Source organism: Mixophyes fleayi, chromosome 4, assembly GCF_038048845.1.
Source record: "Mixophyes fleayi isolate aMixFle1 chromosome 4, aMixFle1.hap1, whole genome shotgun sequence".
NCBI classification, from domain to species: Eukaryota; Metazoa; Chordata; class Amphibia; order Anura; family Limnodynastidae; genus Mixophyes; species Mixophyes fleayi.
The window spans coordinates 285,053,294-285,066,664 of record NC_134405.1 but is presented as its reverse complement, the minus strand read 5'-3'; the positions used below and the strand labels follow the sequence as shown (position 1 = coordinate 285,066,664).

The following is a 13,371-nucleotide window of genomic DNA, read 5'->3' as shown; positions in this document are numbered from 1 at the left end:
CAGAAAAAAACTATTCAAATAATGTCACATGTTCATCATGTAGTCACCAATGGCAAGTCATTAAAAAAGTAAAAAAAAAACATTTTTCCCATAAAATACATTTATTAGGATGTTATTAATGTCTACTGTACATATAATACATTTTTACAGTTGATCCTGATTGCAAACACATGTTGTAGCATGCATACAGAACTAGTTATTGGCACTTACTCCATACCTATAGCTGGTGCAAATGTTACGAATGAAAATCATGTTCCTTAGAGCTGCCCAAAACTTGAATCAGACACTGCTGCATGTACTCGAGCTTATCTGGCCATTGACTATGTGCACACCTCTCAGTGCTAGATTTAAGGAGCCATAAAGAGACTTTGTGCTGCTATGTTTAGCTACCTGTACATAGCGTGTTGTAGAAGATGAAAGTTTGCAAGAAGTCTACAGTTTCAATGAGTTAACAGTTAGGAATCAGAAATCAGCAGTGTACCATCTGTAGTTCCAGTTGATCGGGTACCAGATAGCAGTCGAATACAGTGCCAGGGATCAGTAACCATAGAGCAGCCAAATACAGTGCCCGGGATCAAGAACCACAGAGCAGGTGAATACAATGTCAGGAATAAGGAACAAAAGAGCACAGCAACCAGGAAGCTAGCACAGAATGGTATCACTGGCAAAGATATGCAGGGAGCAACCAGCTGATTGTTATCAGCAGCCTTATGTGGCAGACTGGCTTCTTCGGTACCTCCAATGCAATCAATGGGTAAGGTAAGGGGACTTTATGTCAATCACACATCCAGGATTATGGCACTTTATGTGAACAAATACCAGTAGGTCAACGCACCAGACCTAGTATACCAGCCTTTCTAGAAGGAGCTATAGTCACCATCCCTGGTGTAACACTGTCCTGGCTGCTGAGGCACGGTCTTCCACTCCTATACCAGCAAGGTAGGGACTAATTCCAGTGTCTCCCTGTTTGTGGCGGGCTCATAAACCGACAAAGCCACAAGCCGTTTAAGAAGCATGGTCATCCGACCAGCCCAACAGGAGTCCTAGGTAGAAAGAGAGAGAACTGCTACATAGATACCTTCCTTTATTCCCACCCTGGTTTCCATTTTAATGTGGGTTTAGCAGGGCAGACTTTAGATAACCCACCTGCCCTAAATTGGTGTCTGCTTATCAAAGGGTGATCCCCAGTCCTCAGGTACAGCAAGCATTCTCACTGGATATGCAACTGAGCACATAGTATCTGCGCAATCATTAAATGGAGCATAAGTGATATTAACCCCCTGTATATCCCCAGTGCCAGTGCAAGAATTCTCAGCTCCCTAGGCAAAGGTTCAGCTTACTGCCCCCAATACCCAATTCCCACACCTTCAGAACACTGTTCAGGGGCAAAACAGGGTTTCTATAGGGGGATGGGTGGTAGTTCCCTAAAAGTTAGATTTAAAAAAAAATAAAAAAACAATCTGTGACAATAAGCCAGCAACAACCACACCCGTCTGCCCACAAATTACACTGATACCACCCCCACCCCTCTTACCACAAATTACACCGATACCACCCTTACCCCTTTCCCCACACATTACACTGACACCACTCCTACCCCTCTCCCCCCACCTTACACCGATACAACCCTCACCCCTTTCCCCACACATTACACTGATACCACTCCTACCCCTCTCCCCCCACATTACACCAATACCATCCCCACCCCTCTTCCCACACATTACACCAATACCAACCCCACCACACTCTCGACACATATTGCAAGCAGGGGCTGGCTAATCTAAACCAGGGGGCAAGCACCCAGAACTGGCCCATAAGCAACCCTCAAGTCTTCATAAATAACCCCTCATAATTAATCGACTCCTATTAATCATTAATCCCCTCATCAATAACCTACTCAAAATCATTAAATCTCTAATCATTATGTAACCCCCAACAAGTGGCGGAACTGCCATTGGTGCAGTGGGTGAAGTGCTCCAGGGCCCATGGAGATAATGGGACCCACTGCATTGCAGATGCAGAGGGTCGACGGCACCGGTTCCCTGCTACTGGCTACCTGCACTGGGGCCCACAGCTCGCTAGTGGCCCCCCAGCATTATAATTAACCCACTTATAATCATTAACTTCTACATCATCCAATTAATAATTAAATATCCCCTCTAACCCCGTTAATCATTACCTCACTCAGCCTCATCAATTGTACCCCATTAAGATCAATAAACCCCTGTTCCTGATTCCTCATCCCTGTAATAGTCAGATGAAAACTTATCACATGTCAGCTCCCCTCTGTGAACTTCTGCTTCCACTTGCGCACTGTAGTATGGAAATAGGGGGGGGGGGGGGGTTCTCACAGCTGCCTGTCAGTGTGAGTGGCCAATAGATTGGAGGTAATAGCTGTGGGATATGTGCAGGAACAATTAACCCGGAGCTTTTTCTTACTCTGGGCGGCAGCAGATCATGCAAGCCACATAAATGCCTGGCACCAGCCCTGTGTGGTGCATCCAAAAGCCTGATGCCTTAGGCAGCTGTCTAATGGTAACAAAGGGCCTGAACAGCCCCAGTTTAGCCCTGCTTTTAACCCTATATATTATTTTCTGGGAAGAATGGTCCCAGTCTGTTCAGCACTTTCAGGACTAGATGGCCGAACACTAGAGGAAGTCCCACAAAGTCTTATGCCAGGGGTTTTAGCTGTTCCCTGGGTATCTCAGATTGTCTAGGGCTTGTGAGGGCCTTACTTGCACCACGCTCCTGATCACAGCACTCTCTTCTTGGTGCTTGGTGCTGCGATCATGTGACTCTAGGCAGGGAGTTTGAAACTCCCTGCACTATATAACATACACTGGGGGGGAATTCAATTCAGCCGCAACTAACCTGGCGTTAAAGCTAATACGGTAATTTTAAGACTGCTTTCTGCTCGCGGCTCCTTGAGCCGCAAACAAAAAGCCGGCATTGAAATTCCTGTATTAACACTAATTATGCGCACTATTACTGTAACGTTGGTTAGTGTGCAGGCCAGTAAAGTGGCCAATTGAATTCCCCCCACTATCTGTATCAGAACAACAGGTTGCTAACTGCTGCTTTTGGCTCCCGTTGAACTTTCTGGTTCTCAGCTCCTAGTGAATTTCTCATGGCTTGTCTGACTATGTTTTCTGGATTAACCCTTGGGCTGCTTACTTCAGTGTGTATCAGCTTGTTTACTGACTTTGCTTTCTGGATTATCCTTGGCACCACGTATTTCAGTGTGTATCCAACCCAGCTTGTTTACTGACCCCGCTTTCTGGATTATCCTTGGCACCACGTATTTCAGTGTGTATCCGACCCAGCTTGTTTACTGACCTCGCTTTCTGGATTATCCTTGGCACCACGTATTTCAGTGTGTATCCGACCCAGCTTGTTTACTGACCTCTCTTTCTGGATTATCCTTGGCACCAAGTACTCCAGTGTATATCCGACCCGGCTTGACATATTTACCACAACCTCTGTACTTGCTTGTGTTTATCCAGCTGCATCCGTCCATCTAGCCTCTATTACATTAGGGGGCTACGCTGAGAGCCACGACCTGTGGACTCCCAGTAGTAAAATCCATCTTGCCTTGCGGCGGTTCTTGGTGAAGAGTGGGGGGTCTGTTATACTCTGCGCCTCAAGAAGGCCTAGTCCAATCCTGATTGATAGTTGCCTTCAGTGACCGTAACAGGGCTTTGATAACCCCAAGTGGTAGTAGTTCCTCTAGGAGCACGTTGAGTTACCCAGCGGAGCATAAGGGACCCACCTACCGATATTTAAGGACACTCCGCATAAAATGTAAAATACCTGCAATACAATGCACCCATCATTGCCATGCTAGTGAGAGGGGATGACAAGCTAGCTTAACATTTACTTTTACAATGCCCAAAATCCTGCACTCACCATACCAAAAATATGCAACATATCAAGTAATCTGACGTTATTTACTGAACATTTAGGGGTATATTTACTAAACTGCGGGTCTGAAAAAGTGGAGATGTTGCCTATAGCAACCAATCAGATTCGAGCTAACATTTTGTAGAATGCACTAATAAATGATAATAATAATGAAAGCTAGAATCTGACTAGTTGCTATAGGCAACATTTCCACTTTTTCAAACCAGCAGTTTAGTAAATATACCCCATAGTGTTATTACAGTCTCCTCAGTTAATAAAAAGACTAACTCTGTATGCTGTCATTCCAAAGAAGGGCCAATTATGGCTCATCAATGTCATGCCAGGTTCAGTAGAAGCCACATTGGGCTGCTCTGGCTACAGTTCTATCCTTGCTCAGATCCTTATATTTCTACAGAGTGGTTTCGTAATAGTTATTTTTTTTAATCCTTCAGACTTGTTTTAAACGTAGAATTTGTTTTACCTGCTTACCATTATAATCATGTATCTTTTTTATTTAATTGCTATGTATAGATGTCTACACATATTCAGTTCTTTACAATTACTTATAACTAGATGAGGTAATTAATTGAATTAAATACTATGAAAATATATACATTTTTTTGTATTGTCACATTAGCAAGGCTATTTTGAAAATGACACATTACTAGAGTTTTAGAAAATCCTATTTTATGGCAATCATTTAGATTTCAGAAATTGCTTTCAATTAGAAAAAATCTACTTTCAATATCATTACATCATCAATCACAAGTTGTTGCAGTAAGTTGGCGTGATTTATTTGTGTATTGCTATATTATATAATTTAATTTATCATTATTTTTATGCAATTAATCATTATATTGATAATAATAAAAAAATAAAAATACCACCTTAATTTTTAAATATTTACCTATGCTACAGTAAAACTCCATTTACTGAATTTGTTTTGTTAAATATCTGCTTATGCTAAATGTTGATGTGACATATAACAGGAATAGAATGCTTTATATACTCAATTGTGGCAACCAGCATCGAACTATGAAACCATATATTCCTGTTCCATTTTTCTGAAGTCTGCGATATTTAAAATATTTCAATGCAATCTTACCTCCTCACATTTTCTCTGTTTGGTTATGTATATATTCTGAATCTGATGCAGGTTCTCTAATTAATCAAGTTGTAGAATATTGTAACAAATAAAACTTAACAAATATGAGAAAAACAGCAAATCTCAGCTATTTCTTTAGTTATTTTTCTGTAAAAATATTTTCCTGATGAAACATGTAAAAATCTTATTTTGTATGACATATATAACCTTCACAGATGTATCAAAACACACTGGCGTAGAATCACTGACACTTAATTTGCCTTAAAGGGAACTTACAAAACAAAAATATATATTTTTGGGTTGAGCTTAATGCGTTATTATAATAAATGAAATTGTACTTAATGTGGCTGCAGCGTTGCTTGAGCAGAATTGGGCTTTAACAGTAAAAGGAGAGAGGAGTTTGGCTATATATAACTATATATAATGAGTGAAATGTACAGTGCTCAGCATCAATATATTAGCAATAGAGTGAATGCACTATTTTATCAGTACCTGTATATCTATAATTGTTGTTCTATTATTTTATACAAGGCCAGAACAAGATCTGCTTTATTCCTGGAATGGTGGGACCAATTCTAGAGATGACACTTATACCAGAGGTTGAATTACGCAAAGCTACAATCCCAATCTTTTTTGATATGATGCTTTGCGAATACTACCATGAAGGAGATTTCAGAAAGGTAAGAAAGGAATAAGCCTGATTAAGTATATTAAGTTATCCAATAAAGGGTTAAAGAAATACATAGGTAAACAAGATTGCAATTGTTTATTTAGCAGTTTATCTTGCTGTGGCCACCTGGTCAGTGTCATAACAGATGGCTAAAAATCAATATTTAAATGTACCTTGTTGTTCCTGTACATTTGTTCCCTACCAAACCTATAAAGCTCTTGCCTTGCAATATAAAATGCCAGTGTTCCTAACTTGCAATAGAAATCATTTGATTTCCATAGTACTGTACACAGGGCAGACTGCACTGGGGGGGGGGGGGGGGCAGGGGGGCATCTCCCCCTCCCCCTTCCTAGTCCGTTCCTATAGTAGGCTACCATGGGCTGGGTCACTGGGCCACCTGCATTTTTTTTCCTTAAAAATGTTCCTAATAGACTAATCCTAATCGAATCTTGCCCCCTGGGCTAAAATTTGAGAGCCCTCCCCTGACTGTACAGCAGACGTACAAGCAGCATACCAAAAGCAGTAACTTAATGTCAACAGTGTGGTCAAGCAATCATGTACTGCATGAATGCACAGTAATGTATGTTTATACAGCTAGAAGTGATAACTTATTTTAGAAAGTATAATTACAATGATATAGAACAGTTGCACTGAAAGGTCAAACTGTCATCTAACACCAAGTGATTTTGTTAATCTTATATGTGCTGCAACACATCACCATTTCATCATTACCATTTATTTATAAAGCACCACTGATTCCACAGCAATGTACAGAGACCTCACTCACATCAGTCCCTGCCCCATTGGAGCTTACAGTCTAAAATATCCAACATACACACACAGACATAGATACTAAGGGCAATTTGATAGCAGCCAATTAACCTACTAGTGTATTTTTGGAGTGTGGGAGGAAACCCACGCAAACATGGGAAGAATATACAAGTTCCACACAGATAGTGCTAACCACTAAGCCACCGTGCTGCCCATATGGTTGAAAAGTGAAAATTAGTTTACTGTCTTGCACTTGTAGAAACAAACATGTTGCAGTGATGAACTGTTACCTATGCTTAGACCACATATGCTGCACTGTACAACAAAAAATAAAATATTTAAAAAACAGGTGACATTCCCCCTCCTCAATTTTTAACTAGTCCCAGCAGTAGACTTCCTGGACTGGTTTCCACTATAGCAAGGAGACCACAATTGGCTGACTGGTGCCTCTATGGGAATGTAGACCACAACAGATAGCATGGCCCACCTCCTACAGGCCATCTGTGGGCTGACAGGATAATTAATAAGATTGGGGCAACAAGAGTGAAAGCTGCAAGTTTTCCACCCTATGTGGTCTCCGAATATAGACATGGATCCCTTAGACCTCTGCTCATTTTACAGAAACAGTAAAAGTAAATACATAGAAGACATTTTGAAAAAAAAGATTCATTGACTAGTCTACTCCTCAAAATTCTCATTCACCACTTTATTAAATAGAAAATCTTCTTTTCATCTTTCTTATCTAATGTGGTCTACCAGACATGCTATGTCAAGATTAAGTTTTCTAATTTGTCCCACAGCAAGTGTTCTTTTAATTTTATCATTCAAACCTTTTACACTCCAAGTGAGCAGACGGAGTTTCCCTGTGGCAGATGTACCTGTAGCTATTGTGTTTCAAACAATCTGCTATAGAACTGAGGGATGAATGCCTCATGGTTTGTGGTCCAAGACCAATAGTCTTCTAAGATGTTGAGCCCTGTGCATATGAAGAAACAATGTGATGTCACATCAAAATGGCAAAAAAAACCAAACCAAAACAACAAAAACCAGGATTTTCAGAGTTCCATAACATATATTAGTAGCACCCAAACTTAATCCTAAACCCACCCCACCTTATACACCCATCCCAAATTTTGGTATACTAAGCTCCCTTTAATTGTAACTCAACTTTAACCCCACCCATTCAACTCAATAACTAAATACAGTATATAGATAATGCTCAAGTATCTGGCTAGCTTGTTAGTCAGACAACTATGTAGAAGGGAAGGAAAAGAGGGGAGAGCTAAAAACTACCGGTATTATACCAAGAAAATACCCTTTGGATCTACCACTGTATGAACTGTACAATCTCCAATTTTACTAACATATTTAAGCATTAGCTAAACAAACTGTAAGATCAGGGGAAGTCTGCGCTGAGATAAGATATTATAATCAAGCTAATGATTATGTTCACCTATAGGAACCCTTTTCCCATAAAACTTGCACATGCTCACCAGTTCTCAACTGCCTTCAGGACTTAAGCACAGAGTAGTAGTAGCATTGTATCTACAGTTCAACTCCGTGGCACAACAGAAGTGTAATATTTGAGACACAATAAATTAGATAATAAAAGTCATTCAAAGGTGGTTGTCCAGATATTCAGGAACCAAGGAAATGCTCATCAATGGTGATTGTAAAATGTGACAATGTAAGAGGTAAGAGGCAGACAGGAAGCATACTCAAGTCCAAGCACAGGGTCAGCGACAGTAACCAGCACTAATAACTGTGAGAGTCAGTTATAAAGCCCCAACACAGGTGCACTCATTACTGGTTGGAGAATGATATTAACTGTGACATTGCTGGAATGACCCAGCACACAGTAACACCTGAGGTGGGAGTATGTTGGTGCACCAGTAGTGCAGAATCAAAGAAACAAAGACTCACATGAACATGATAGTAGAACTATGAAATGTTACAGTTGTATGTCACTTGCCTACTGATGGGGACGTGACCTAGTCAAATTGTCAGAGCAATACCATTAAGATAAAATATTAAGGATCATAAGTTCACTACCCTTGAGTGAACTTCTGAATATCTCAGCATGCTAGAATAAATAGGCTTTAACTATAAAAGGAGAAAAAACGGCAACATGCTAGTCTTATACATTACTCATCAATGAATGCGTAAAATAAACATATTAAAAGAACACATCCATTAGTGTAAAGTGCTGTAAATTTTGTAGTCACAGTAATAATGTGGTAATGGTGGCTAACACTCCCCAATATATACAGTAGGGAAAGGTGAAACCCCAGTAGTGTAACACCCCTTCTCACCTGAGCTCCACAAGCCACCTTGGTTTTCACCCTGCTAGGACTCAGGTACGTAGGTCTATATGGAGGAAGAGCCACCGAAGTGGCGGAATCTGAATTTGTGCTGTTGCTCCTTAAACAGAACAGGGCAACACCCAAACTGAAGTGCACCCAGCTGCCAGGGGATGCGATAGTGTCTGTGCGAGGAGCATGCTGGGTCTTTTTTATGGTCCTGCGACCTGACCAAGCTTTGTGTATTAATCAGTTTATAGGCCCGGAAACTTCCTTCAATACTCTTCCACCTGCTAACCAGGTAAGGAAAGTGTTTAGAAATATAAATATATCTGGACATATGTGCAAAACCCACAGAAGATGGATGTTTATAGTGGATATTAACAGGCGAGTAGGTGACATGCAGCCTACTCCAGGCAACTGCTCCAAGCTATGCTTGCTCTACATTTTAACGCATTTAAAATCAATCTTACTAAATAGCTTCCCTCACCAATAATAGTTCTTTAGTGAAGGTTCCTCACCTTGGACCCCCACCAAGGGGTCCAAGGTATTTATCAAGGTCCTAGAACTCACCTTTGAGGCTGCTTTACGCTCTGTATTGGGTTCCACTTAAAACCACTGTGTCTTATCTCTCCAGCCATGGAGAGAGCCAAGTAGTGCTGAAGGTAAACAGTAGAAGTCTCAGGATGTTTTGCAATGTTATTTCTTTATTATTTATTTAAAGTATTTCACTAGGAAAAGGTGAATTGAGAGTCGCCTCTAGTTTTCAAGTATGTGTTTGATTGAGATGTCGCATGTCATGAATAATAGTGGTCATAGCATCCTCCTTGAAACCTATGTGGGCCTCAGATAGAATAATGCATATACGTAATAGTTTCAATTTGTTACAGGTCAAATTGCTCTAGATTGCTGTCATACCCAAAATTATATTTCTGTTATAATCTACATTTCATTTTCTTCTTTTATTTTCTACTTGTGGCAAACCCTAGTACTTTCCTGCACTATATGCAAAGCAAATGTTGACACTAGTAGGGATTTGGAATTTGTGCATTCAAATGGAAAGTACAAAATGAAGATCTTTGAAAATTAAATACAATATTGACCCAGTATGATATCCCATATAGTATTTGCTTAAAGGCCCCAATTCACCTTCCCAGTTTTTCATCAAATAGGTCACTGAAATGTCACAGCATTGAATCAATCATCCACAGTACTGATGCTAAATTCTCTATTAACTTTTGCAAGCAAAGACACAGCCAGCTCAGTTCAATTCTTGCTTTGAGAATAAAAGCTAAAATCAACTTTTAGATATGTTGTCATTATTGCAACTTTAACATTGCAAGCTATTTAAAATGTGCATTATATATAGATTAGCAAGTTGCTACAAAACAAAATGTCCTCATAAATGTATATGTCTATAAGTTAATTACCACCAAAGTCATATGTTATGTAATTGCAATTAGAAGCTCTCATTTATTTTTTGGCCCGGTTCTTCATTAATCTGTTCAGTTTTGACAACAAAACTTTATTTCATGGGTTTCAAATGTTTATTAATAGCAAAAAATCCTGAAAGCTTTATCCACAGAAAATCACTACATCCACTGAGACAGTGTAGGACATCATTTTGTTTTCCAGAGATACATATACAAATAGGAAAATAATTATGCTACCCTTTGATAATTTGATAAATCCAACCCATATGCCATACCTCCCAACATTTAAAAAAATCAAATCAGGACAGAAATTAACCCCTCCCACAATCCTCCCAGACCAGACCCGAGCTGCCCAATCCACGCTCACATTATCGTGAGGGCATGCCCCTTTTGTGGTCCGCTTATCAGGACAGTCCCACCAAAATAGGGACTATTGGGATTTGTGCATAAACCTATGGTCTGTATTTACACAGACAATACATACATCTAATTTATTATTATTATTTTTAGATGGTTGAAGTGGGTGTGTATACGGTTGGACGCCATACCACCACCTCCTACTGCCTCCATTGTAAAACTATCACATTCCATTCACTTAAATTCCTGTAACATTTTCCATACTGCCACTTATAAATGTCCACTTTGACCACCGAGTACAGCTACGATAATCCTGTAGGCAGACATGGCCTTTGGTTTTGTCGAAAGCAGTTACTTCTGCATCTCCTCCAGGTGGAAAGTGTAAATATTTGAAGGGATTCTGATGTGTCATGAACAATTATTTCTGCTTACTCCTCACTAACATTTTTTTTCTCTGCAGTTTGAAAATGAAATAATTCTGAAGCTGGACCATGAAGTTGAAGGAGGACGTGGTGACTGGCAATACATGCAACTGTTTGAAACCATGTAAGACCATAATGATTTCACTCATTTCACTGTACAGAGTCAAAGATAAGCCACTGTTATGTTTCGTCAAGATGGTCAGTCTCAGTTGGTAAAATCCATTATAATCTAAGAAAGCCAATGAGGTAAATACACCTGAGGTGTGCCAGTCCTCCAAACATCGTGGGCGCGAGATCTTTACAGAAATCTCAACCTATATTTCCTCGCACCCCATAGAGGTGCAAAGAAAAACGAGCGGATATTTTAACGTAGTAACGGGAAAAATGCACAGTCGCAATGTTCTAAGGATCATTGTGGCTAATTAAATTCCCCCTTAGTCTGGGTAGACGTCTTGCGCACAGACTGATCTGACAAAGTGGTGACTTAACCCTTACCACTCCGCTCCACTATAGCTGAAGCAGTTAAGTATTGCTCAGCTGAATCAAAAAAATTGAATTTATAAATTGTGGCGATAACATACCTTTTAAAGGTGTGTTAGCTGTGTTGGAGCATTGATTGTGATGCAGAGATACCAACAACTGAGAAAAATGGAGAAAAGAGCATTTCTTTAGGAAAATGCATACTACTACTGCAATTGCTTATACAATAGAGCACCCCTGGCACGCGGACCAGATTTTTGTCTAGCACGCCAGAGCTCCACAATTGCCTCACTAAGTCCGCCAAAGATGATCGAAACAGAGCTCCATTTGGGCCATCTTCGGCTGCTTTAGTGAAGCAGCTCCCAGGTTCCTTTGTGCAGTGAAAGATTCTGTCTCCAGAGGTAAGTAGCACAGAAGCAGCTAGCACATATGTTTGATGTTGAACTGGGGGCTCAACTATGAGGCATAATATGAATTAGGGGCACAGCTATGAGGCTTAATATGAATTATGGGCACAGCTTTGAGGCATAATATGAAATGTGGGCTCAACTATGAGGCATAACATAAACTGGGGGGCACAACTATGTAGCTTAATTTGAAATTGGGGCACTATTGTGTGGCATAACATGATCATTAATTTGGCCCCATTACTATTAATATTGTCATGATATTAGCAGTTGTACACATACATACACACATATACACAGAGGTCTAAGTGAAAACATAGAAATGGCAGTTTGGAAAATGTAAGTGATGAGATATCAAAGCAGTAGAAGCAGTGGCTGTATGACATACCACCAATCCTCTTCCACCACAACCCCTGCAGTAGAGCATAATACAACTTGGTCTGTCAGGTATAGTATCTTGGTCTATTATGTTAGAGTCCAAGCAGGGCCGTCCTTTTAATAGGGCCCTGCTGTTGCCTGCAAAGTGCACTGCTGTTATATTTTTTTATTGCAGGCACAGATGAAAGTAATAACAGGGTAACTAATGTTGTCTTAAATTCAGGTCCACAGTCTCAGCTTTTGCTGCATGTGAGCTGTCTTCATTTATGATAACTGAGAATTGACAGAACCATGCTATTTGCACTCAGAGCATTGGATAAATTATATTTGGCATATGGTCAGAACAATAGTCAATATCACTCTATATTAGTATTTTGATATGTTGCATATTTGGAAAAACTTTCATTGTATCAAACATAATTATCAGAGTATCTGCTGGATGCTGTCCATTGTATCAAGCATACTTCACAAAGTATCAGCTGAATCTCTGAGATTTCATTTATTCTTCACTTTACAAAAAGGGAAAATGTGTGTTTATATTACAGTGGTAAATCAATTATTTGGTTAATCGTTAATTAAATCATTTGCAAAGCAATTTTTTGTGGCTCATGGGAAGCAGAACAGATACAGGGCGCCCTGGGATGCTGGGCAGAAATGCTACTGCAGTATTTCAATCCCGGTATTCCAGGTCCTTCTGTATCTGTTCCGCATTTACCGGGTCTCACTGTGGTGGGGCGGTGGGGCCTCTCCCAGAACCTACCTTGACCATGACAGAGAGTCCCAGCATTCATCAGTGAGGTCTGTCAATCAGAATGAATACCCTCTCTCTGATTTGCTGTCAGACCGTCCCTGTACTATTGAGGTGTGTTTAGTGAAGGAGGTATGAAACATGTAGGGGATGTGAGGTTTTTGTTGCAGAGGGCCCCTTCAAATAAGTACTATTTCCCATTGCAGCCCTCCGGATAAGGCTGTGCACCAAATCATATGCCCTTCTTTTTGTTATAGTTTTCTCATAGCTGACTATATTGTCTCATGTTAGTATTCAGTGTATTAAGGTTCAGGTACTAAACCATTATACTAGCTATTAAGTCCTCTCTGTTATATCACTGTTGCCTCATCGTAATGTGTATTTAGTTCAGACACATTGC

At 40.1% G+C, this 13,371-nt stretch overlaps 1 protein-coding gene across 2 annotated transcripts in view; it reads left to right on the top strand.

Annotated features, from left to right (window-relative positions):
* DOCK2 (dedicator of cytokinesis 2) overlaps positions 1–13,371 on the top strand; it is a 699,501-nt gene that overhangs the window by 560,726 nt on the left and 125,404 nt on the right. For both annotated transcript variants that reach the window (XM_075209814.1, XM_075209813.1), the window contains exons 33-34: positions 5,537–5,685; positions 10,997–11,082. In XM_075209814.1, the coding sequence (XP_075065915.1) occupies positions 5,537–5,685; positions 10,997–11,082 (235 nt within the window). The remainder of the gene's footprint in view (positions 1–5,536; positions 5,686–10,996; positions 11,083–13,371) is intronic.